Source organism: Seriola lalandi, unplaced genomic scaffold (genome assembly GCF_002814215.2).
Source record: "Seriola lalandi dorsalis isolate HSWRI2012SDOR001 ecotype SW California unplaced genomic scaffold, Sedor1 jcf7180002054770, whole genome shotgun sequence".
Classification (NCBI taxonomy): Eukaryota; Metazoa; Chordata; class Actinopteri; order Carangiformes; family Carangidae; genus Seriola; species Seriola lalandi.
Window position 1 is genome coordinate 109,246 of NW_019525323.1, and position 26,827 is coordinate 136,072.

The 26,827-nt window shown below is 41.0% G+C and overlaps 1 protein-coding gene across 1 annotated transcript in view; it reads right to left on the minus strand.

Annotated features, from left to right (window-relative positions):
• Nucleotides 1–8: 8 nt before the first annotated feature.
• Nucleotides 9–26,827, minus strand: part of dgki (diacylglycerol kinase, iota) — a 73,089-nt gene continuing 46,270 nt past the window's right edge. The window contains exons 11-33 of the mRNA XM_087179035.1: nucleotides 26,635–26,695; nucleotides 25,677–25,790; nucleotides 22,203–22,328; nucleotides 21,553–21,631; nucleotides 21,167–21,222; nucleotides 20,243–20,305; nucleotides 18,729–18,802; nucleotides 18,086–18,197; nucleotides 17,893–17,979; nucleotides 17,114–17,226; nucleotides 15,246–15,308; nucleotides 13,651–13,751; nucleotides 12,475–12,554; nucleotides 12,132–12,176; nucleotides 11,597–11,666; nucleotides 11,244–11,284; nucleotides 10,940–11,064; nucleotides 10,369–10,394; nucleotides 9,434–9,471; nucleotides 8,310–8,430; nucleotides 7,509–7,545; nucleotides 7,132–7,231; nucleotides 9–6,151 (exon numbers count right to left, since the gene is read on the minus strand). Of these exons, the coding sequence (XP_087035161.1) occupies nucleotides 6,041–6,151; nucleotides 7,132–7,231; nucleotides 7,509–7,545; nucleotides 8,310–8,430; nucleotides 9,434–9,471; nucleotides 10,369–10,394; nucleotides 10,940–11,064; nucleotides 11,244–11,284; nucleotides 11,597–11,666; nucleotides 12,132–12,176; nucleotides 12,475–12,554; nucleotides 13,651–13,751; nucleotides 15,246–15,308; nucleotides 17,114–17,226; nucleotides 17,893–17,979; nucleotides 18,086–18,197; nucleotides 18,729–18,802; nucleotides 20,243–20,305; nucleotides 21,167–21,222; nucleotides 21,553–21,631; nucleotides 22,203–22,328; nucleotides 25,677–25,790; nucleotides 26,635–26,695 (1,843 nt within the window). The 3' untranslated portion in view covers nucleotides 9–6,040. The remainder of the gene's footprint in view (nucleotides 6,152–7,131; nucleotides 7,232–7,508; nucleotides 7,546–8,309; nucleotides 8,431–9,433; nucleotides 9,472–10,368; nucleotides 10,395–10,939; nucleotides 11,065–11,243; nucleotides 11,285–11,596; nucleotides 11,667–12,131; nucleotides 12,177–12,474; nucleotides 12,555–13,650; nucleotides 13,752–15,245; nucleotides 15,309–17,113; nucleotides 17,227–17,892; nucleotides 17,980–18,085; nucleotides 18,198–18,728; nucleotides 18,803–20,242; nucleotides 20,306–21,166; nucleotides 21,223–21,552; nucleotides 21,632–22,202; nucleotides 22,329–25,676; nucleotides 25,791–26,634; nucleotides 26,696–26,827) is intronic.

The window sequence follows — 26,827 nt, forward strand, 5'->3', positions numbered from 1 at the left end:
AGTAAAAGTTGTGTTTATTAACTTTATTTTTTCTAAAATAATAAGGTTACTCAAACGTTGTTACAACTGTACAGCCTGGCATGCTTTTGTCATCACCTCAGATTTATATACATGATTTTATTGTCTTCCAATGAACATTTTAAAGTCCACAAAAGTGCAAAGTCACAAAGAAAAAAGAGCAAATTTCGACAGAAACATCCAGAATGTCTCTGTGTTGGTGAAAGGCAGAAAACTAAACCTGCTGTTGTTTTGAATGAGCAGTCAGGAAGAGGAAACAGGGATGGTGGTGATAAGAATATGAAGTGACGTTTTCTTCCAGACAAAAACATTTCTGTCCAATTTCTGAAACATACATGTTGTGAATAATAAATAGATAAATAAATAATTGTGATAAAAAAAAACAAACAAAAAAATCAACCATGAGACATGGTCAAAAGTATGAGACAGAAAGTCAAATTTATGAGATACAGGGTCAAAATTATGACAAAAAAATCTAAATTATGAGATTGAAAGTTAACATTTTTACTCATCAAGAGCATTTTATTTTTAATCATGACTATTTTTTTTCTTTTACCAGCAGAAACAGGCTTCCATACAACCCTGTAAACTTAAAAAAATATCTAAAATTAGCTATTTTCTTTCAGTTTCAGTGACTTTTCTCACTTTATCTGGTTTTAAAACAGGTCTGGACTGTTTGACTCTGTTTTTAGACTCATTCTACTGACAACATAAAACCAGTTTAACCTGTTCCAGTAGTTTATAATGTGTAACTGTGGCAGATGAGAAACAATTAAACCAGAAGCTCCATTTAGTCACAGTCCTGGGGCTTTTGATCATGTTGCGAAATCTTGGATTTAGTTTCTGAGGCTTCAGTGAACAACAATGAACTTTTCATTTTGATTTCTGAACCAACGTGAAGAGGAGACATTCAGAGAAAACTCAGCTCTGTTCCAATAAACGTGAAAATATGTGTCTGAAAAGTCCAGAGCAGCGGCTGATTGGACCTTGCACTGAGATAAATCCTCCGACCACAGGCATGTGATCCCTGTAGGAAACTCCCAGCTGTGACTCAGGTTGTATATTTACCTTTACAAGCACCAGAGGAATCTCACAGTGGCCTGTGTGTTTTACACAGGAGCCCAGGTGACAGTTCACATCCTCTTTAGGCTGAACATCAAAGGGCAAAGCGATCAGGAAATCGTGAAGCCTTCCTGATATTCTGATTTTAATAATCTAAAAATATCACGAGCACTGAAATATTAAACAAGGAATGTGTGGAAGACTAATAGAGCTGTTTCTAATGGCAGTAGAGTCTCATATCTAACAAGTCACTGCTTGTTGGAGAAATAAAAGCATTTTGATTCTAAGATTACACGATAAAACAAGTCCACACCCTGCAGTACTGAGACAATGATTAACAGAGGTGACCTTTACAGTCTGTGGACACTGGAGACAAATGTTATTTATGTTATTTAGAGGACTTTGATATTAAGAGACACAGTGAGTTTTAAGTACTTGATTAGTAAGCTGATGTACAAACATGTTTAAAACAAAGATAAAGCTAATTTTATCTCTTCAAAACCTTCAAAACACAATGTTAGTTTAAGATGCCAGTTTCCTCTGCTGAACATTGAACCTCAAAATTACTTCTGTCATTTAAAAGAGTCAAATCTATCGATATAACGTGCTCATAACTTTCTGTATAACTAAAGGTGAGTGAAATGCTCATATAGAAGTAACATCCCAACACTGGTGGTTAAAATCCTTGTTTAAGATCATTTTCATAGTTTGAAGAAGCATTAAAGTGTCGAAACTGATTTTAGATTTCTGTGTTGACCTCGAGCCAAGAGTCAAGATAAAATACCAAAAGAATATGATAAAAACTGACACAAAACTATTATTATAATCAGGTAAATGTATCATTCAAATATAATTTTCATACTGAAATGAAGTAACCACAGAGTATTGAAATTAATTTAAAATTTCAGCATCAACTTCCCCGACAGTTAAAACTTAACTCCACTCCTTAAGACTTAACTCCACCCGCCTGGCGCTTCAGGTTCAGTAAAACAAACACTGTTATTTTTAGTTTCAGGATTTATGTGTGGACAAACTCACAGCAGCAGATTCATCTTTAATGAATTCAAAACTGAATTTAAATTCTTGTGATTGGATGTTTTTGGTGCAGCTTTTTTTTTTGTCAATAACTGATCGTAACCAAAAGTGATGATGACAAACAAGAATGTCAGTGGATGTAAATTAAAAAATAAAAGTTGAATTGGATATGAGTGAAGTATGTTTTTAATGCTAAGTGCTAAATATTTTCAGCCCAGTAGAAGAAGCGTCTGTCAGTCGATCAACCACTTCGGTCCAAACTGAAATATCTCAACAACTACTGGATGGATTGTCAATAAAAAATTCGGTTCAGACGTTCGTGTTCCCCGGAGGATGAATCATTGTGACTGCGGTGACCTCTCGTGCCGCCAACAGGCTGACACTGGTGGTGAAATATCTCAAAACGTATTGGATTAAACTGCCGTGAAGTTTGGTTCAGACAGAGGAACTGTTTCATTTCTAGTTTGGGGTAAAGTTTTCATAAAGTCTATGTGAAGAAGCTTCGTCTTCATAACGTCAGCTGGCTGCCGGTGAAGAATGATGGCCTCTGTTCAAAAAGGAGAAACAGCTCAGTGACTTTCCCGAGGGGAGTTTCCTCAGCAACCAGGAAATAACATCAGAGGCAACAACTACAGCGTCATATGTTCTTTTAACAGATGAAGAAAATAAAACAACAAACTTCAAGTAATCCCATCATCATCATCATCATCATCATCGTCATGTGGCAGGAAAATAAAAGAAATGTACAAAAGCAAAAGAACAAACACAACCTAAGAAGAAACTCAGGTAAAACTCATTTAAAACTATAATAATTTAATAGTTTAAACAACAATAATGCCATTTTTTTTTTTATATTACCAGAAAATAATCCCAAGGATGTAAGAAAATGTCATGCATAACCAACGCTGATGAGAGACACGATTTCATACAAAGTCATGTTCCTACTGAATAGAAAGAGTGATAAGAAGCTTGTGTGTGTGTGTGTGTGTGTGTGTGTGTGTGTGTGTGTGTGTGTCGGGCCTAGCTTATTACCACAGTCACTTCATAGAAAATGTCGTCACCATTCACAGGTAGTTCAGTTCAAGGATTTTTCATTTACACACATTTTTGAGTCCAGACACTGAGAGGAAGCTCTGAGCGCCGGATGCTGACGGCGGCAGCCATCGTAGAAGTCCTGCATCACAGATATTTATTTAAAAAAAAAAAAGGAAGTTCCTCAACAGGCAGAGCAACACTAACCGTGACGATGTCCCTTTAAAGGAGGCAAAAAAAGTGCGTATGTTTGGACAATATCTAACATTTGATAAGTTTGGCTTCTTCTCATGAAATGAAAAGGTGGTTTATAGGAAAACATACATCACCATCAGCAGTTACACAGCTCTAACCAGGACGAGTTGTCACGTTTATACTCTTACAAGACATTAAATAAGAATACACAATTATAAATACTGAAGAATCAAAGGTTAGGGTTTCACCTTGAAAATGATCCTTAAAAAGGTCCCATCCAGTCTAAAGATCTCTGTCCGTGTGTTTGATTATAGATCAGCTCTAGCTTCTATATTAATACTGTGAAAGTATCAAAGCCTCAGTCCACAGAGAAACGCACACAGCCTGTATTCAGACACTGATCCTTAAAACCAGTGATTTAAAATGATTTATACTATGAATCTTTGCAGCGGCTGAAAACGGGTTTAAAACATGTGCGGTGAAGTTGAAAAGCCAGACTTCTACGATGGCTACGCGTCAAGTCTTTAAAATATTCAAGGTCCCCCACAAATACCTCGGGAAAGCGGTTCCTACGGTGTTTATCAATTTAGTTTACAACAGGTTATATCTAAAGAGAGCTCACAGGGTTGTTTCAGAGTTCAGTCCGTTGACAAACATGCGCACAAAAGAAAAGAAATAAAACCAAAATAACAAGACAATCATAAACCCAACCAGCACTGAAGTAAAATTGCACATTCATTAGTCCTCGGTGCTAAAAGGTCGACTATGTTAAAAACATTAATGTAATGTAAACGATTAATAGAGAAATGCAAAAAGACGTCATCCATTCATATTGCATTGAATATGGCTCAGATTTTTAATTTCTTCTTGGATAAGTGCTGCGCACACACACACACACACACACACACACACACACACACACACACACACACACACACACACACACATAACACAACACAGTCTGTAGTTACGTACATGCTGCACAGAGCGGAGTGAAGTCTCTTTCTGTTGCAGGTGTACGTGCGTCTCTTTTTAGATTTGATATGGAATGGGACATGTTATCTCTCTCACACACACACACACACACACGCGCACGCACGCACGCACACACACACACACACACACACACACACAAGCTGCATGTGAAAAGCCTTGTCGGGTCAGGAGTACCAGATACACACACAGTTTAAATATTTTTGGGTGTGAAATGAACAGGTGTATTGATTATCGATTATGCTTAAATACCCTGGTCTGTTCTCCAAAATCAACCGGCTGCACTTGCTAAAGTTTCTCTAACACCTGTGTGTTTAAGTCTTTCATTATCAGCTGATGGATGATTATTCTCTGGATTAATCGATTCATTGTTTGGTCTAAAAATATGTTTCATATTTACTCAAAGCCAAAGCTGTCGTCTTCATACGTCTTTTGTTTTTGTTTTAGCAACAGTCCAACAACCCAATCCCAGTCCAATTATTCAATAGAATTTCTTGACTTTCGGTGGCGTTTTATTGTGATTAATCATGTTCTTGTATGTTATTGTCATTCTTTTATATTGTTTGTGCTCCATACAAAGTAATGAAGGTCAGGAGTCAATAAAAAAGCTGTATGAAAACGCAGCGACAGCAAAGTCTTCAGACTCCTCCACCGAACATGGAGGCGCTTTAAAGTCGCCGTTTTCTCTGGTTTACTGGTTTGTGACGGTAGAAAGGGAGAGTCACCACACCAGTGTTGTGTGTATGTGAAGGTATGTTTACTCCACTTTCCTCTGCATAAACAAAGCCTTAACTTCATTGTCCCAAAGACAATCGGAGACTCCACCCTCATAGTTGCCGGGCAGTTGGAAGGTACGTCCCCCTCAGAGCGGGGACTTTCTGAAACCACCTGAGATCCTGATGTTTCCTGTATTTGTTTTGTTTGTTTTGTTTCTTGATGTGGACTTGTGGTTTCAAAAGCAGCTGCTGGAATAATCGGGACTTCTAGTTTGTCATGATATCAGAGCTCTGAGCGGTGACGCGATGCTGAATGGAACCAGAATGTGATCGTTGCATAAGTTGGCGTTAAGAGATGCAGGTTTACAGCTTCGGTTCCTGAGAGAAACCGAATGACGTGACGGAGCGTTTAGTGACGGTGTGGACTCGGCGTGACACTACATCAGTGCAATGTCTTTGGCACACAGGTTTTATGGGGTAAACACATAAACCCAAATATTTCTATTACTATTACTATCAGTTCTGAAGTGAGCATTTATGTTATTTGTATATTTAAATGCATAATCAACACACGGTCGACCACTGTGGAAGTCTGACTGACCCCCACGATTCATGAGCAAAATAAATCCCTTCAGCAAGTGAACTGTCGACCTGCTCAAAGTGCACCCGCATCCTGAGCCGCTAATGGTCCTACAATCGATCACTCAGTCAATCAATCAGCACAACCAATAAATAGAATATGAATAAATAAATACAAATAAATAGCTGAGCATTAAAATCTCCACTGCAGTGCTGCTGCGAGCTGAAGCAGTTCGTCGCTGCTCCGGTTCGTCTGTCGAGACGCCGGAGTCAGAGCCAGACTCTGTTCATTCTTTCAACGCTTTTCTCTCAGGGTCCAGAGAGACTGATAGATCGTGTGTGTGTGTGTGTGTGTGTGTGTGTGTATACGTGTGTGTGTGTGTGTGTGTATGTGTGTATGTGTGTGCGCCTCAGACTGCCGTCTCCAAGTCTTCCTGGGTGGTAGAAGACGTGTTCTGTTGGGCGCTCAGGTAGGTGGCGAGCTCCGAGTCTCCCTCCGCTTGGTCCGCCGGTGTCTTCCCCTGGTGGACACACACGTATTTAATTGATTAGTCCAACCAACAGTCCACAACCCAAACACAGAAAACATTCAGTTCAAAACATAAAAGAAAAACATCTTTGTCACTTTTGCTTGAAAATTGCCCCACAAATTGTCGAGGATTAATTTCCTCCCTGTCAAACGATCAATTAATAGACAGTTTCAGCTGTAAAGTCGGGCCTGTCATTAATATACATACAACTACAAACTGAACTAGAATCACCGTCTCGTGACTGTATCCCTCCGCCAACCAGACAAGATGCAGGAAATGTGGTCACAGCCTCAACTTCCTGAGTTACAGCAACGAATCTCATTAGAAAATTAGTCATAATAGTCATAATTAGTGTATGAATGTTTGAGTTAGGGCCAAAACATTGTGTTGTGTGAGTTCACGGCGATCTTGACCTTTGACCTCCAAAATCTAATCAGTTCATTTTTTGAGTCCAAATGGATATTTGTGCCAAATTTGAAGGGATTCCCTCGAGGAGATCCCTGAGGTATGACTTTCACAAAACTGTGTTTTGTCAAAGGTCATTGTGACTTTGACCTTTGACCATCAAAATAAAATCACTTCCTCTTTAAGTCCGAGTGTATGTTTGTGCCGAGTGTGAAGAAACTCCCTCCAGGCATATGAGACAGATACAGTCCAGTCTGATATTATTATTTAAATGAATAATAATTTAAATTCATTTAAATTAATAAAAATTACATTATTCATATATTTTATTCTCCCTGCAACTTTAAAAATCCCGTTTCACGCCAATAGATGAGGTTTGAACCTGTGTACAAAATAAAACAGAGACAGAGATGCAGCCTCCTGGATGCTGGTGGACCATTTTCTCTGTAAGTCATTTACATGTCACAGTGGTTTCTCGCATGACTCAGCAGGACAAATGGATGTTTACAGTGTGTGTGTGTGTGTGTGTGTGTGTGTAATGTAAATATGTGAAAGTGTGATTTTACCTGGAAGTTGGTCTTCTCAAGAGACGCCCCGGCCTCGACCAGCAGCCGACACACTGCATGCTGCTTCTCACAGGCTGCTTTGTGCAAGGCAGTGTCGCCTCTACACGCACACACACACACACACGCACGCACACACACACACACACACACACACACACACACAGGTGTGATCAGATAAGCTTTGTCAATCACTGAACCGTCGACCGCACTGACGTAAAAAGGAAGCTGACAGCAAGAGTGAAACACCACATGGTAAGCTTCTGAGGTTTTTGTTGTTGTTTCGTCGACATTACACTATTATTAAAAAAACAAACAATGTACATACATGTAAGTTTTCCCACACAGAACTACTACTGATTTAAAAGCAGCCGACATACTTCTCTCTGTCTGTCAAATCCAGAAGCACTTTGGAGCCTGAAGATGGAGAAAGAGAAGAAGAAGAAAACATTTATTTTATTAGATTTTATTTTATTATTTTAATATATTATATTATCTATTTTATAGCACATTTATTCATCTTAGGACATAATGATTGTTTATTTGTTTTATTGTGTAAATAAAATTTAAAGGTGCATAATGTAGGATCTTTATATAAACACATTTAAACATAATAATTAATAGCCATTTAATGTATTGACACACTGTGGTGAGCTCTACACAGTGGTCTTCGGCGGCGGCGGCGGAAGAAGCCACAGGAAACACAGCTGGTTCGTCAGCCAGTGTTTTTCTGTTGGTGGTTTTCCTGCGGCTGTTTTAAATGTTGCAGAGAGAAGTGGAGCAAGAAGAAGCAGCTGAAACGTAACCAGCAGCTTCAACCTGCTCTGATGTTTGCAGCATGAAATGAAATCGAAGTTTGTGTTTTTATTGACAGACTCCTTTATTAAAAACAACGTCCAGTTTGTTTGGCTGCACTGTAAACAGATACACCAGCTGCTCCTCTGCTGAGTTTGCTGAAATATCAAACTGCAATCGCTGTCACCACCAGTAAACACAGGTTTCAACACCTTTTAAAGAGTTAAACTTTTCTATTGAAAATCAACACTCACTTCCTGTTTTGTGCAAATCTTGAAAGACGAGATTCGGGATGCTGCTGGGGGTTATTTATTTAACATGCTACATACGGCACCTTTAAAATAATTCCACACGTTTTCACACGTGCACATCATGCACACTCTCACCCTGCTGCACGATGTAGCTGACCAGGTCCGAGTGTCCGTTCTGGGCGGATATATGCAACACCGAACAACCTCCAGAGTCTCGAACCAACAAGCTGACGCCTCGACGCACGCACTCCGACAGCTGGAGGGATGGACAGAGAAAAGAAGGTGAACTGAAGAAACATCCACTGAGAGGCGGATTAGGATTTACAAGTAATTAAAGTGATGTTCTTTGTTTTGTTAAAGGTGACAGGGTAACTGCGTCAGACTCGGGTCAGGTCCGCCTGCTGGGTTCGGGTCGGGCTTTAAAGGTCCCATTTTGTCTCTATTGATTATAGATCAGCTCTAGGTTCTATATTAATACTGTGAAAGTATCAAAGCCTCAGTCCACAGAGAAATGCACACAGCCTATATTCAGAAACTGAGCCTTAAAACCAGCCGTCAGGACTTCTGGAACTTTGTGATGTCACAACCTCCCTCAGCCATGCCCCAAGCCCCGCCCACCTGGACCCACCATCCAAACCTTGAAGGATTTGGTTCCTCTGAGTGTTTCTACCTGAAATCTGCTATATTTTTTATTGGATCACTCAGAAAACATTCAGCCAATCAGAAGAGTGTAGACTCAGAGCCTCCTCTCTTCTGATTGGCTCACAGACCTGTTGTTACTAGAGCTGCAGAGAGAAGCCTGAGAGAGGAGATGTAAAACTACACTGAGATGGTTTTTGGTTCTTAAAACCACAAATATATCTTCTTATTGATCGACACTTCAAAATAAAACGCCGGAGAATGTGACATATGGGACGTTTAAATGTAAAATTTTAAGAGCGATTGCAGGAATTATCACACTGTAACGTGAAATGTGAAGTCCCACAGTTCTCCGCAGTACAAACCTTTAAGACACTGAGCGTTTAGGGATGTAACGAACTGACTTCGTGCAACTACCTGCTGTTTTTTAATGAGATTATGACGGAGATAAACAGTCTGCCACATCAAACGACCCGAAGACCGATTAACTGAGCCAGTGGAACGCAGCAGACACAAACTGGTCAGACTGGTTTTGATCACACATTCCTCGACGGTGTGTGTGTGTGTGTGTGTGTGTGTGTGTGTGTTTGTGTTTGTGTCTGAGTGTGACTGAAATTTACCATAGACAGATCTCCAGAACTGGCAGCTGTCAACAAAGCTGTGGACGCACAGAGGACAGAAAAATCAGCATGTTAGGTGAGGTGTGTGTGTGTGTGTGTGTGTGTGCGTGTGTGTGAAGTGAAGCATTGTTTTCAAGATTACAGAGAGACAATAAAAACAATTAAGTGCTTTCCCTCCGGTTTTGTGCAGAGACACTTTAACTTTCAGTTTCATTTTCTCATAAACCCACCGGCTGCCTGTGATTCACTCAGTCTGATTAAGGCTGATGTTACTTCCTTGTTTCTTTGGCCCTTGACACGTCGACTTGACCTCAATAGCACAACTAAAAAAACTTCATGCAAACTAACATACCTGTCTCTGTTTTGCCTCCTGTTTACCTGTAGTACCGGCATTTGTGTTTGCTGTGTTATATATATATAGGCTGGGGAAGTGTAAGTGTTTGTTGTCTTTGTTGTTGGAGGTGATGACAAAAACTGAAAGTTGGCAAACAAAGACATGTTGGAACATGTTGGTGATGATGAGGAAGCACAGCTTCATTAAGCCGGAGAGTACCAGGAATAACAACAGACTCGCTGTTGACACGAGACAAATGTAAACATGCCACGTCTCACACCCTCTCGCTGCTCCGTGACCAGTTTCTGGGGAACTTCAGAGGACGTTTTCTTATAAACTTTCAAAACCCCCATTAGCTGCCAACATCTGCAAAACCCTCAGGGGGATGAGACTGTATTCCAGGGGAAGACCATTCAACTGGAGGCTGAAACAGCTGCCTTTCATTAGGCCTGTCTAATCACTTGTCACTACTGTAACTGTATAAATGCAACTTACTCCCCAAGGAAATAATGTTTTAGTTTCCAGAGTGATGATAACACGTCCTAAATCACGACTGCAAACCAGTTTGTTTCTTTTAAACAGGAACGTGTTTGTGTCGTACCTTGTTCCTCAGGTGTCAGTGGAGCGCTGCAAACACAAAAGAGGGAATTCAAATGTGATTGACTTCTGTAGATAAAACTTTTATCATTTTTGTTTTTCTGCGTTTCTTTTTTCTGTGTCACTTATTACAGGAAACTGAATACTTTGGTGGTTTGAGACAAAACGTCTCAGGCTGCAGAAAAATCATAATGGACATTTTTCACCATTTTCTGACATGATATAAACCAAACAGTTAATCGATTAATGGAGACATTAATCAGCAGATTAGTCCACGATGAAAATACTATAAATATGTGTCATAATTCACATTTTGCAGCTCCTGATAGAAGATACCTTCCACAACAGTGCATGTTCATCATATTTCATTTTAGGGAAGTGACTGTGTTTTCTATTATTGATTGAAACTGTTTAGTTTCTAAAATGTCAGACAATAATGAAAAATGTGCATCATGAGTTTCAGCTCAAAACAAAGAAAAGTTGTTCAATTTACAATCAAATAAAAGAGAGAAAAAGTAGAAAATCTTCACATCTGATAAATGAATGAAGGATTAAGTGTGTGTGCGCTGACGTACCCGGCTGTAGGTTCCACCACCAGATCAGGCATCCCCGTGGACGACCCCTGGCTCACCACAGGTCCCTCGTGGTCCAGGATGAAAACCTCGTCCTGGCAAATCTCCGTCACAAAGTGGAGGTGCTCCTACGAAAACATGTGTGTGTGTGTGTGTGTGTGTGTGTGTGTGTACGAATTTAAATATAAGAACTGACACTAGTAAATAAAATCATTAACGTTGGGCCGAGAAACGTTTCAGTCAAAAATCAAACATGGATCCATATTTTAACCTTTTCAGCACCAAAACAGAATGAAGGCGTGTTTACCTGAGCCTTGTCGATGCGATAGAAGCGATCAGCTGATGTGGCTGCAGAGCAGAGACATGTGTGTCAACAGCATGAACCAAACTGACCTGTAGGATCTCACTGTTTGTGTCCAGGACAATCTCATTTATCTAGTTTTACTTCTTACTGAAGAATTTTATTCTAAAGTGATTTTGTGACTATGTTAAGAAGAGGGAAGTTATTATAATTGTGAGTAAAGGTGGATGTAGCAGGAGAACAGAGGAACCCACTGAGTACAAAGAACAGATGTAGTTTAAAAATGATCTAAACATCTGCCTTTGAGTTCATCTCTATCGCCTTTCTGTCAACATCTGTCAGTGTTTACGTCAACTCACAGTCCAAGAAGCTCCAGTTGGGAGACAGTCTACTGGATGAGCTGGTCCTGGGGACACCTCTGGTCTCATCCTGGGGACAAAGAGACAGACAATGTCTTTATCATCCTTTCACTCGACTTTTAAACTATGGGCAAAAAAAGGTTCACAGAGGAAAGAGAAATTAAAAGAAAAGAGGGAAGAATTATTTTTATTATTATTATCTTTGAGCGTTTCAACAATTAATAACAAGACAGAGACAATCAGGACAAGAGGACAGTGTGAAGTGTCATTTAAATTAGTGGTAGACTGATTGATTGTTTAATTGTATATTAGTTTATATTTCACACGTTCCAGTGTTGAAGAAGAGGATCTTAACTCGACATGGGTGTCAGTCTGTAAAACCTACAGTTCGTTTATTGTATGTAGCTTCTGTTTGTGGGTAACTTCCTCAACTGGCTCAGATTTAAAGCATCGTAAAAAGTCGGACTTGTATGATAATAAAAACTGATAATAACCCAAACTGTTCCCTGCAGAAAGACACCCAAAAGTCATATACCTGATAGTGCACTCTGTGGCCAGTAGATGGCGCCTGGTGTAAGTCCTAGCAAGCACAGCAGACAGGTTTCAAGGTTAACAAACAGCCAAAGCATTGAACAGTAAAAACAACTTCCACAGATGTCAACTCGGTGTTAGTGAACGTTTCCCCCGACGTGAGACACACAGCTAAACAACGGCTCTGCTCTCCCCTCTACACATGACCGAGAGCGCCGCATGCATCATGAAATAATGATGAAGAGGAGGAAGGAAAGAAAGAAAAGAGGGAGAAGAGAATTAAAAAGCTATAATTGTTAATGATGATGATGATGATGATGATGATGAAGATAAAGGAGAAAACTCGCCTCTTGTAATCTGTCAATATAGAGTCGGCACGTCTCCAGGTCACAGTCTCCTCTTACAACCACAATGCCAACTGGGATGGCTGCAACACACACACACACACACACACACACACACACACACACACACACACACACACACACACACACACACACACACTTTAGACACTAGTACATGAATAAAGTTAAACCTGCAATAACTGATTTCGGCCTCTAGAGGGCAGCACAAACAAGCAGTGAACATAGTTTCACAGATTAACTTGATGTGTTGAACTCATTTCCGTGACATTAGCTTTCATCTGGAGAGGTGTCTGTGTCCACCTGATGAATACCAGTCCAATATTTACTCTTTTTTACTTTTCACCAGCTGAGGGAAATATCTGGCTCTTTAGTCTCTAAATACTCCACCACACGTCTGTCTGTGATTTGGTTCTGGAAAATTAGCTTTGTTTTCCCTGAAAACATCTGCCTGCTGCAGCTGGAAACAACACAGTGATCCAAAACAGTTCAGCTGTGGCTCTAAAAACCAAAACAGGGAGCTAAAGATGTTAATGCTGCAGAGTCGGGTGATAATCATCTACAGGTTCATCACTTTTATTCGTGGCTCTGGCCTCCCTGTACGTTTTAGACTTGACTTTAAGATCCTGCTGCTGACTTTTAAAGCTCCTCTCTCCGTGTTTTACATCTGACCTCTTGTGAAGCAGCTCGTAGCCTGAGATCCTCGGGCAGAGGTCTGTTAGTTGCTCCTGAGGCTAAAACCCAGAGGTGACAGAGGTTTCACTGTCAGAGCCTCGAAACTCTGGAATGAACCGTCTGAGGAAATCAGGTCGGAAGAATCACTGACCTTTTTTAAATCTCTTCTTAAAGCAAAATTTTCCAGATTTTACAACTTTTTATTCTTTTTATTTGATTGATTTTCACTGATTGGTTTCACTTCCTTTGGTCTATTTGCACCAACACTAATTCTCTTTAGTTGAATGTGATTGCTTGTTTTAATTAACCTGCATGTTTCATTTTGGTGCCTTGTGTAAAACACTTTATAACGTGGGTTTAGAAAAGTGCTCTATAGACAAACATTATTATTATTACTTACATAAACATATATGATGGAGTAGCTTTACGTATTTCAGTTTCAGAGAACACACACACACACACACACACACACACACTGAGGCTTACAGATATCTCGCAGCCGCTCTTTGTCGTACTGCAGTCGGTCGTACTCCTGGAGGCTGATCCGGTTCACTCGCAGACGCAGACGATCTGGGACTGCGTGAGGACTAGAAGAAAAGAAAAAAACAACACACACACACACACACACACACACACACGCAATTCAGACATGTCCAAACATCCAGTGATAAGGACGCACACGCACAGTATGCATACGTGCACACACAGACACGCACAGACGCACACGTCACAAACCGAGTCTGAGCTTTTGCAACATGATCACATTTAATTCCTCAATCGCTCTCGTTTTATTTCACTTTCATTTACAGCTGAGAAGTTGTTGTTTTTTTTTTTATCTGAGCTTTAGTTTAAAAATCTAATATATTTCTGATAACTGGAGGTTGTTAAAAACAGTAACCATCCCTCCAGGAGCTTAAAGAAGAAGATAAAGAGCTCTGCCGTCCTCCTGCGACACACCCCTGATTCTGCGTTTGAGTTTGAGGTGGGTCAACATTGTAAAGTCAATGTTTGTGGGCGGCGTTGCCTTCAGTGAGGATGGAGGTTGATGAGAGACAACAAAAACATGGTGGGCGATAAACAACGGCACAATGAGAAAACACTGTTGGTCACAAAGTCACTGTCGGCAAAAATCACCCCCCCCTCTTCGCCGACCCAGCCTCAAAAACCTTACCCGCAAAGGAGCAAAATAAAGTGCTGTAGCGTTAACGTGGTGTTTATTGTTCTGACGCAAAAATATGAAAATGGCTTTTCTGAAGGAGTCAGAGCCGAGGACCGGCGCAGGCGTAAATACAGAGCAGAGCTCAGGGGCGAGTTAAAGTTAAAGGGACTACAGTTGGAAATACAATTAAACAAGAAGCAAGAAGCACAGTGAGAGGTAGAAAGGCTTCAACATGCTGCCATACAGACACACACACACACACACACACACACACACACACACACAGACACAGACACACAGACACAGACACACACACACACACACACACACATACTCTCTCTCTCTGCTTATTACTTACAAACACAACAAAAACATTTAACACAAAACGACTCAACTAGGGCTCAACCAGTATGAGTTTCTGAAGACGACACTGACACAAATTTGTTTAGACTGATGCTGAAAAGAAAAAACAAATGTTGAAATTAAATTAATTAATTAATCAATTAATTAATTTGGGGTATTATAATATAGAAATTATACATTCGATATAATTTGTGATAAATGGGTCATTTGTGACGTAGAAAATAAAAGTGGGAAGTTCAAATTTCAAATTAAAAGGCACCTTGTGGAGTTTACATTCAGTTTTACTCATCATTACATGCTGGATGTGTTTCCTTCCCCGTTAAATGAATGGCATGTATCAATAATTATCGATACGGATCAATAATTAAACATCCATCCATCAAAAACACCGACTGGTTTCAATATCATCAGTATAATCAAATCAGATATTGGTCGAACCATGAGACAGCACGACACCGACTCATTCATTCACATGTACACACACACACACACACACACACACACACACACACACACACACACACACACACACACAGTGACAGAGGGCTGAGGTACTTACACAGAGAAGGAGTCGGGGGGAGCAGAGAGGCGGCGCAGATCAGCTGCACACACCTTCTGAATACTACGGCCGCACACGCACGCACGCACGCATGCGCACACACACACACACACACACACACACACACACACACACAGAGGAGAGGAGGAATGTATGGCAGAGAGGAGGAAACAAGGAGATGAGATAGGAGAGAAAATAAGGAGGAGAAAAGAGAAGAGCAAGAGAGGAGGAGACAAGGAAATGAAGAAAGGAGAAGAGGAATAAAGGTTGAAGGGAGACAAGAGAAGAGGGGAGGAGAGGAGAAAGAGGCAAAAGGAGAGAGAGAAGGAGGCAGGAGAGGATGAGGGAGGAGAGGAGAGGAGAAAGGGAGAAGAGGAGGGGAGGAAAAGCAACAAGGACAGGAAAGGAGAGAACAGATTAGGAGGAGAGGGACAGAAGAGGAAGAGAAGAGGGGAGATATGGAAAGGAGAGAGGAGATTAGAGGGAAAGGAGACAAGGAGGAGACAAGTAGAAGAAAAGAGAAGAGGAAAGGAGGTAAGGAGAGAGGAGACAAAGAAAAGAAAGGATGGGAAATAAGAGGAGAGGAGAGGGAGACAAAGGAAAGGAGGAGAGGAGAGGGAGACAAAGGAAAGGAGGAGAGGAGAGGAGACAAGAGTGGAAGCAAACAAAGAAGGTAAACAAATGTAAACAAAATAACAAATAATCAGAAACATCAGATGTATTGAAGGAAAGAAGAAGTGAGAATGAAAGGAGACGAGACAAAAAGAGGAAGAGGAGGAGGAGGAGGAGGGACAGACGAGAGAAGCCCAGAGGTGAGTGGACAAACAGAGACAGCACAGCAGAGACACTGGTTACTGCAGCTACAGCTCATTACTCTCTACTGCTCGTCCTCTCTCATGCACACGACGGCTGCAGCTTGTAGACTTTACCACAGTTGGAAATAGACCCACATTTATACACAGAGATAAACATGAAGAAGTATTAGTGTCTACAAAGATGGAGGAGTGTTAGTGGGAACACAGTTTCAGATATAAACAGTGTTTTTAGAGAGAAGGCGACCGCAGGACCGCGCCGCTGTTGTATCCCTCCGCCATTTAAGCTAGTTTCACATTACGTCCCTGTTTATCCAGAGTCATATAAAATAATTGTTGTGTGAAGTCTTGAGTAATGGCTAAAAAGTCTGAGGTCACCGTGACCTTAACCTTTGACCTTTAGCCAGCAAATTCTACTCAGTTCGTCCTTGAGTCCAAGTGAACGTTTGTGCCAAATTTGAAGAAATTCCCTCAAGGCATTACGGAGATACTGCGTTCACAAGGCCAAAACCGTGTTATGTGAGGTCACTGTGACCTTGACCTTTGACCTTTGACCCCCAAAATCTAATCAATTCATCCTTTAGTCCTAGTGAATGCTTGTGCCAAATCTGAAGAAGTTCCGTCAAGGTGTTACTGAGATATCGTGTCCACGAGAACGGGACGGACGGACGGACAACCTGAAAACAATATGGCCTCCGGCTCTGATTGTCGCCGGCGCGGAGGAACAACGATCGATACACATCTCCTCGTGTTTGCCCTCTGAGGAGCTAAAATCACACAGTGTTACATGTCAGTGTGTCACTGGAGATACCCATGATGCATCTGTTTTGATTAATCTGAGTGGACAACGTTACACGTCCCTCCTTCGATTGTGGTTTTGGCGCCGACGAGGAACACTGAGAGGAGTGAATGTCATCTCCCACTAAACAGATTGTATGACTCAGAGCAAAACCCGGGCTTTTACAACACTGCTGGCCTAGATCCTGTGTGTGTGTGTGTGTGTGTGTGTGTGTGTGTGTGTGTGTGTGTGTGTGTGTGTGTGTGTAAATGACTCACTCGTTGAGCAGGGGCACAGAGGTGCGTCTCTTGCTCTTCTGGACCATGTTGGCCTGATTTCGCAGGGAGATGCGGAGAGTGGATGGAGCCAGTCGACACGGCTCACCATCCACCTACGCACACACACACACACGCACGCACACACACGCACACACACACACACACACGCACGCACACACACACACACACACACACACGGATCACTGTTATAAAAGACAAAGCAGTAATTGAACAGATCGTGTGATGTGGCAGGTTTTGGTGTCAGCTGATTGTATCTGACGGGGAGATGAGTGGTCAGGATACAGGCTGATATCAATGCCAATAAGATACCAATACAAGTATGGATGTCAGTGATTAATCAATGAATTGTTGGTAATAATTTAGTAGCTTAAAAATATCAGGGGCAAGTTGCAAAAACACCTTAAGTTAAGAGTTTCCTTAAGTAAACTCCCTCAGTTAAGGAGAAATTCAACCTAAAAACTTCAGGTGTTTTGTGCAACTGGCACCTGAACCTTTAGATCCCTAATTTAGCCTGATTTTGGTGCGAACAAACGTCAGGTCAGAGGTTTTATTTTGGAAAAAGAAGACTGTGTTAATGATTAACTGACGTGGATGATAATAGATTTAGAAATTGATTAATCTGTATTCTATTACTCCTGGTTCTACGCTCATGTTCTTCCGCTGCTCTTGTTTCTATAGATATAATCAGTTTATGCTGTTGTGGAAAGTTGTGGTAGTTTCAGAGGCTGGTTGTGATGCTGGTGAGTGTGTGTGCTCACCTGAACAGGTACAGTCTTGAAGGTAGTTAACACAACCTCCCTGCACTGGTGAAGTCTCTCTCCGTGACCGCCGACCTGTAGCGCCGCCTGGTGGACGAGAGAGGGAGGTTTACAACCGTGTTCCTCTCTGCTGTTTCTCATGTTAACTGCATTTATTTTCATCCCTTTCTGATTAACCCCACGTTTGTCTCACCAGCGAGGCCATGGTGAAGCCGATAACCTCGATGCAGCCGTCGTCGTGACGCTGGGGTTCAAAGTCCCGGTGGTCGCCTGTGTTTCCCCACGGCATGGTGCCAGCACAGTACCTGCACACACAAACAAAATGTCAGAATCATCTTCCTCTCATGACGATGGAGACTTCTGCCTGACCGCAGGTGCTGAGTGCGTTCTCGTTATTTTAACAGAGAGATGTTGTAACTGCAGGCTGGTGTGGGAGGATTTGAGTCAGAGAACAAAACAGAGTGAGACCTCCTGTCCCTGCCTGAAGGAGCTAATAAAGAACTTAAAGGAAGTTTATTAGTCCAGTGTTCATCAGAGAGCTGAGTGTCTCATGAAACAAGTGAATAATTCAAATTATGTGGAATCCTTGGGCATCAAAATGAATCACTGAAACATGCTGCAACAGATGATACTGATATTGATGATAACAGGCAGCCAGACATGCAGCATAATGGCAAAAACTTCACATTATAATCTAATGAAATTAGTCACTTTCCAAACTGTGTGACTCACGTCTTTGCTATATAAAATGGACTTTATGTCTTTTACTGATTCTAACTTCCAGATAGATTCCAGTAATAAGACAGAGAAGAAGAAGCCGCCGTGTGTTCACCTACCTGGGAATGTTTAGAAACACAATGCACTGGAATTTCAGCTCCTGGATCTTGGGGGTTAGATCTGTACCGTCGCACTGAGGAAGAGGGAGACAGTTAAAAAGTGCATTCATCTATTGACAACAACTGATTTACGCTCTCACATCCTTCACTTGCTTTTTTACCTGCAGCTTCAAGCTTCACTCTCAGTTCTCAGTTTTAGATTTCTCACTTTCAAAGTTCTCACCCCCACTCTTAAACCTGTCTTGATGTGGGAGGTGGAAAGTAATTAAGACACGGGAGCTGTCACTTCAGACCGGCCCAGAACTGTATCTCTGGGTCTGTTTGTGTGTAATATAATATTTTTTATCAAGGGACGTTCACCAAGGAGGAACCTTGGAGCCAATCAGACACAAGTATTTACCCTATATTTACCATATTGTTAATTCTTTATGAATATTGTTGGGAGCCCTTTAATCATATGAATTTTTAGAAAAATACATTTGTGTGTAAAATCTTTAAAATACAATATTATATTATTATTTTTATATTATAGCATTCTTATATTTTATGATTATATTTTATGTTTACCTTTATAATCTACTTCCTATTCTCTTTTCTTTGCTGAGGGAGCAACTGTAACCTGACCTGATTTCCCCCTGGGATCAATAAAGTGTTCTGATTCTGATTCTGAGAGTTGAAAAAAATAAAATAAAATAAAATAAAATATGAAAAGCTTTATAGCTTTTAAGAGTAAAATTAAGTCCCGTGTTTGAACAGGTTTCAGATGAAGCAGGTGAATTAATGAAGTGCTAAAACTGCAGTTCCTCTAATGGCCACTTGAGGCTCCAACAGTGAGTCAATCCCCATAGACTCCCATGTTAAAATGTTTTACAGCAGAAATAAACATGTTTACAGCCTGGTACTAAAACTGTTTTGGTCTCTCGAGCTAATTTCTCTTCTATTTTTAATTAAGGCTTAAATTTATGAATAATTGAGGGCGTGGCCTCTTTGAGTGACAGGTGGGTGAACGTATGTTTGCACTGAAGTCTCAGCTCCACACACGCCCCTCCTCTTTGCCCACTTTTGGATTAGCTGGGAGTTAGGGGCGGAGTCAGGCACTGCCAAGATGGCGACTGCGGAGCAGCTCACTCTGAGCCTCAAAACCTCTCTTCAGAAACCTGTGGGTGACGTCACGGAGGCTACGTCCATCTTTATTTACAGTCTGTGGGTTGGTCAACACATTTTCTGGATATGCATTAAGCTACAAAATATGTAATTAGCACGTTCACTAGTTGCTTGTTAGCAAATAAAGTTATTTCATGTTTATCATGGAGGTCAGAGGTCAGGGTCAGTGACAGAGCAGCGGCGCTGACAGGGTTTCAGTGACTTGCTGAAGGACACTTGAGCGAGGCGGATGTAAAAGGAGCGGCTGAAGGACGGTGTTTTTTAATCACCTGGCCGACCTGCTGCCCAGACATGTCGACATGGAAAACGATACGGACTCAGAGAGAGAGAGAGAGTGTGTTAACACTCACCACCACTCTGACGTGCTTGGACAAATCCCTGGAGCTTCTCTGGAGGAAATCTGAGAACGCAGCCTGCACGCGCACACACAAACACACACACACACACACACACACACACACACACACACACACACACACACACACACACAGAATGGGGCCCAATCAAACAAAATTACAGTTCATTACATTTCCCTCATTAAAAAGAGATAACTCAGCTACATGCTTCCTCTCCAACTCCTGCCCATCATTTCTCCCTTCCACTTCACATCCTTCACAGAATCTGCAGCTTCCAAAAAAAAAAACAAAACAAAACTACATTTAACATTTGTTGAAGCTCTAAATTTGGATCATACCAGTTCAACAACCCCATGACTAACAAGCTGGAGAAACACTGAATTTCTAATTGAGCGCTGCTAATCAGAAATTCAACAAACTACACCAGAACAAGAGCAGAGTAAAAGGTCAAAATGAATTATTGAAAACCATGACGTCTGAATGTTCACTGAAGCACATGGGACACAGATCTACTTGCATTTGCTGACACTGTTCATTATTCATCTAAAAAGCAAGATAACGCCACTTCCAACTAGACTTAGGACCATAAACACGACTTTTAATGGTTTTACTATGTAAAAACAGTCATCGTGCTTCATCTTCACATCCTCTCTCTCTCTCTCTCTTGCAGTTTCTCTATTTTCCTTTCATCTGCACTTCCTGTGCTTGATTTTTATGTCTTCCAGCTCCTCCATCTCCCATCCCCCTAACTCTCCTTCTCCGCTATTTCCTTTCAGCCATCTTTCTTGCAACAAACTTCACACGTGTGAGGAAAGTTTAGGCTTCATGAGACTCTGTCTGTGTGTGTGTGTGTGTGTGTGTGTGTGTGTGTGTGTGTGTGTGTGTGTGCGTGTGTAACAAGTCAAGTGGGACACTCACTCCTGCATAGAACATCTTGTTGCGGAAGCGACTGTTGAACTTTTCTGGGTTGGCCTCTGGAAACAGAGAATCACAGACACAGAGAGAAGGAAGGAGAATACATTAGATGCGCTGCGATGATAGTGGAATAAAAAATGAAAAAATACAACAACAAAAAAATAAATAAAACACAGAGGGAGGCGTTAAGTAATGGGGTGAGAAAAATCTGACTCATTTGTGCACGCATGAATGTGCATGTTTGTATCTGAGTGTTTGGTTTTTTATCATGCTCATCTCTCCTCTACAACAGTGGAGTGCGGAGCATTAACAGCAGAGAGAGAAAGACTTAATGGAATATAAATAGAGTTAATACACAGTGAAACAACATTAAAATAGCTTTCGCCGACCTCTGGACTCGTGGAACTCCAGGGTGACGTGAGCGTCGAAGCCCAGGCTGAAGTAGTTGTTGAACACATTCAGCGGCAGCTGAGGACGCAGGAAAGAACATGAAGTGAGTGCATTAGAATAAAAGTTATACAAGGACAGATCGTATCCTGGTTGAGCCCCCTCATGCCTCTCGTCACCCAGTGATTCTCATCCATCTCGTCCCAACACAACACTTTTTCTTAGGAATGTACAAACTGAGTGAAATGACTCTGCAGTATCTGAGCGGCAGCCATGATGAGAGCTGGTCCAGTTCTCTAAATGATAAGGAAAGGAGCTTCAACGCTTCCTATCTCATCTCCTTTAGCAGAGGAAACACTGGACCTTCCTTTATGATAGTCAATAACATCGAATATCGCAATTATTCCCACAATATTTCTCATAATATTGATTGATATGCTGATTTTCTTTTTTTTGGTCTTTCTGCTGAGTCATTTCCCCGCTTTGCTTACTGCACATTTTACCTTCTCACGTGACAAATAAAACTCTCAACTGCTGTTCAGTGGCAGAATCACTTATAACTGAATCAAACAATACAATAATATCATATAAAAAAATTACATAGATAGATATTAAAACCTTTTAATATAACACAGAGGAACCGGTGTCTCACCTTCTGTGTCCCCTCCTCTGGCTGAACTGCACTTTTCTCTACTAGAAGGTTCCACCTGTCGAGCTGCACCACTGACCCGTCCTCTACGTGACACAACACCTTGGACACCGGCTCGTCTGTGTAACCCTGCAGAGACACACACAAACACAGACAGAGACATAGAGTATGTATTATTATATATACTTATATATTTATATATATATATAAACATAGTATATAGTACATCTCTACCTTCCTCCTCTTCCCTCCATCACATTTTTGTTTTCTCCCTTTAGAGGTCAGGAAGTCAGTGACTGCACCAAGTGACACACACACACACACACACACACACACACACACACGCACGCACGCAGCAAGTCACAAGGACATTCACACTCACACAGAGAGGGGTGGGGAGGAGGTCGGGCAGATGCAGTGGTTGGTAACAGAAGCGAGTCACAAGGAGATGAGGAAGGAGGAAAAGGAAAAGGTAAGAAAACAGGAGGAGGGAAATGAAAAGGAAAAAATAAGGAAGGAAAAGGAGTCAGTGGGAAGAGGGGGAAGGAAAGGGAAAGGGGAGGAAAGCAAATGAATGGAAAGGAAATAAAAAGAGCGAAAGATGAAAGAAAGAAAAAGATTTAAATAGAAAAGAAAATGTAATGGGGGCATCAACAACAAACTCAAGAGAAGAAGGGGAGAAAGGTAAGGAGTCTTCCTTATAGGGAAGGACAGAGAAAAGGGAAGGGGGGTGGAAAAATTAAAAGAAAAGGAAAAGACAGGAAAGGAAAGGAAGAAGGAAAAGAAAAAGGAAAGCTAAAGAGCAACAGAGACAAAGTGGATTAAAAAAATCCTGCAGTTCGAAATACCCGGTGAAACAGAGGACAGAAGGGACGCACTAATTAAACTAATTACACTAATTACACACGTGGTAGATATGCATTTTCACTCGGCCTCATCTTTGTTCAAAGCATCTTCATCTCTCTGCATCAGGAAGTTTCCTACACTGCTCTGCTGGAGATGCCAAAGTCATTCACTTGCCCTTGGTTCATCGTCCGTCACGGTGCAGGCAGACTGCACATGAGACGATGAGCGTCATCACAGCTTTGTTTTCACTCACATAAATGAATTGTTGTCATGTGGAGATTCAGCAGATGAAGAAATAACTTGTTAATTTAAATCTTTTCTTTAAGATTAAATTAAGCCAGTTAGTGTAACGGATGAACATAACATGTTTTTAAAGAGATTGCGAAATAATTCTTCGTAAATTCACGAGAAAATGTTTGATATTATCAGGAAACTAAAATGAAATAAAAATGAAACACCACTTGAGGTTTTTTCAGACTTTTGACCAACAGTGGCGAGATGTGTGATGTATTATCATCACTACAAACCCACATAACTGGGCTAAAGAAAAGCCTAATGGAAGGATGTGGGTGCTCGTAAAAGGTCTCTTCTTCTCTGTTGCAGTACAGTTATGCAATGTGTGTGTGTGTGTGTGTGTGTGTGTGTGTGTGTGTGTGTGTGTGTGTGTCAGGGGGCAGGTTGTTGATGCTTCAGCACTTCGCCTCATCTTAGTAAGAAACCTGCAGCTGCATCCTCCTTCCTGAAGAGGAATGGTGAATTATATATATATTTTAAATTCAACTTCAGGCCACTTCAGCAACTTAGTGTTACGCCTCCGTAAAGTTGGAGGACGTAACAACAGATGGATTAAAAAGAAAGTGAGAGAGAAACAAAAAAACAAAAAAAAAAACTATAATCGAAGGTGGATCGAAGATGGTCTCAATTACTGGATCCTACATTTCCCATAATTCAACAGGGTAACGTATTCCATTAGAAACTCCATCCACACCGCCAGTGTTTTAGTGGTAGCAACTAAATTAATGAACATTAACATTAATGGAGCCTAATTAATTCACAACCTGAAAATGAGCAGCAGCAGATATTGATTAAATACTGATTATTGATTGATATTGATTGTTCTGAAATAACAGCTGGAACATACTGACTTTTGCTCCTGATTTTTCACAAACTCTTTGATCTTAATAACAGACCCTCTGAGTTTAATGAGCTCAAAATATTGATTTGAGGCATAAAGAGTTGAAGTGGGACTCTGCCGTGTTTAACGAGCCGCGATCAGCTGATCACAGTTCACTAGCGGGACAGATTGACGAGTCTCTTTAATCACAAACCATCTTTGGCAGAGTTGAGTCAGCTGCTCTTAGAGAGCACATGAACCAACAGACTGAAGTTTCACTGGAATTGTTACAGAATGAACATTAATTAGCTACAGCTGATAGAATCTACCACCGCTGACGTCGTTCGCTCTGACTGGAGAGAGGGACGGTCAGCGCCAACTATAAATGAGAGGCTGCTTACGTTACCTTCATTTTTCCAACAATGCTCTTTGCTAATAAAAAATAAGAGAGGGGGATTTTGCCAAACATTTCCCTGCTCAACACCGATCCAACATGACCTCAGCTGGGGTGGAGCTCCCTATTTAAAGGAGCTATTTGTAAGTTTTGCAATTGCTACATAGCTAACGTTAGCATTAACAGCTGTTTATCTACCAGTCTAGAAGAAACATTGCGAGTTCAGCATCAAAATCACTCCTTTACTCACTAACAGCTGTCTCCAGAGGTGGAAAGCAACACCAGCGTTAAGTCCCTGTCGCTTCTCTTCTTCTACTGAAGTTAGCATGCTAACCAGCTAGCCTCGTCCCTTTCTGATAGCGAGTAACTTTAGACGAAGACAAACAAATCGCCGCCGCCCGCTCCCATCAAGAAACCACGTTTGGCGGAAGAGAAAACGTATTAACAACTCCTTTAAATTTATGGATTTCTAAACAATTTGCAACTTATTCTTTTGTTGTATATAATTAAACCTGCCCTGAATAAAACAAAACAACTACTGAAACTAATACTTGTGTTTCATTCCAACAAAGCCACTGCAGTGCTCAACAACAACTGTGTCATCTTTCTTTGACGTGTTGTGTTTTGACGGGGTCAGACAGCGGTTAAATGTCAGGATGATACACAGGAAGTGAAGCGCTCACACTCTTCCTGGAGGGTGAGTTTCTGTAGCTCAGAGAGATAAATACTGGATTTATTTTAACTGCATATTAATATTGGTCCATATTTAACACATTCACTTATATATCTATTTACACATTCTTATTAGACTTTTTCATGTAGATACTGTGCAAATATTATTTTTCATATATACTTTATATATATCACTTTTTATTGCTGTTTTATATTCTAAGTGCTTCATTTTTTTAAAATTATATTATAATATAATTTTGCAGCTGCAATCAGCCCATGGAGATAATTGCTCTTTGATCTGACTTATTTTAATGTGGGTAAATAATCCGACCTCAGAGTCATTAAACAGACAAAACAGACACTTGTGGATGAATGAATACAGGGAGGAGAGGCTGCCACATCCTGTCGCTCTCTGTCAACTCTGAGCCACAAGTCAAGGCTAGGAACTCACCCCGCCCCAGTTGAGCGTCCTGGCGAGGTCATTTCCTGTTCCCAGAGGAAGAACAGCGACCGGGGGCTGGGGGTTCATCTGCAGCTCGTCTAGAGTAGACAAGATCCACCCCACCTACACACAGACATGTGATTTATCAGTAGAAGCACAAACAACAACCAAAAAGAAGATTTTTATATTTTAGTTTTTGTATTTTTTTAAATATTTTTGTCATCTTCATGTCAAATATACATTCACTGTGTGGTGGAAAAATCCACTAAAGCATCAGCCAGTGGCACAAATCTAACCCCCAGGAAAAATGAACATTTGCATTAAAGGGATAATCCAAAGATTTGGAAAGATGTGGGAGCCATTTATGGATTTCCTGAAAAAGAGATTTTTATATACGCAACTTTGGACAATTTGTACACCATCAGTAGTTTTCTGTATGTTTTCTACTGTTTACTTGAATAGTTGAATTATTAATCTATTAAATATAAATATGTGTGCTTATCTGCACATATATGCTGAACCTGCTTTTGTTGTTCTTTCAGGTTGCATCCCTGTTTATCCACAAACCATTTGTGTGAAATTTTGTCATAATTACTGTGTTGAGTGATGGCTACAAAGCGTTTTCTGAGGTCACTGTGACCTTGACCTTTGACCTTTGACCGCCAAAGTCTACTCAGTTCGTCCCTGAGTCCAAATGGAAATCTATGCCAAATCTGAAGGGATTCCCTTGAGGAGTTCACAAGGCCAAAATCATGCTGTGAGGTCACGGTGACCTTGACCTTTGACCTTTAGCCACCAAAATCTAATCAGTTCATCCTTGAGTCCTAGTGAATGTTTTAGCCTAATTTGAAGAAGTTCCATCGAGGCGTTACTGAGATATCACGTCCACGATATACGGACAACCTGAAAACGATATTCCTCCGGCTCTGAGTTTATGTAACACAGATAGAAGAGAATAGAGTCTCACCGTGCCGTCCCCTCCGCAGGCCAGGATCCTCAGATTTGGCACTTTACGATACAACTCCAACCTAAAGGATTCACACGCAGCAGAGAGAGAGAGAGAGAGAGAGAGAGAGAGAGAGAGAGAGAGAGAGAGAGAGAGGCTGGTTGTGGAATAAAAGCAGCTGATTGGTGTCGAGTGGGTGTAATTGGTCCAAGTT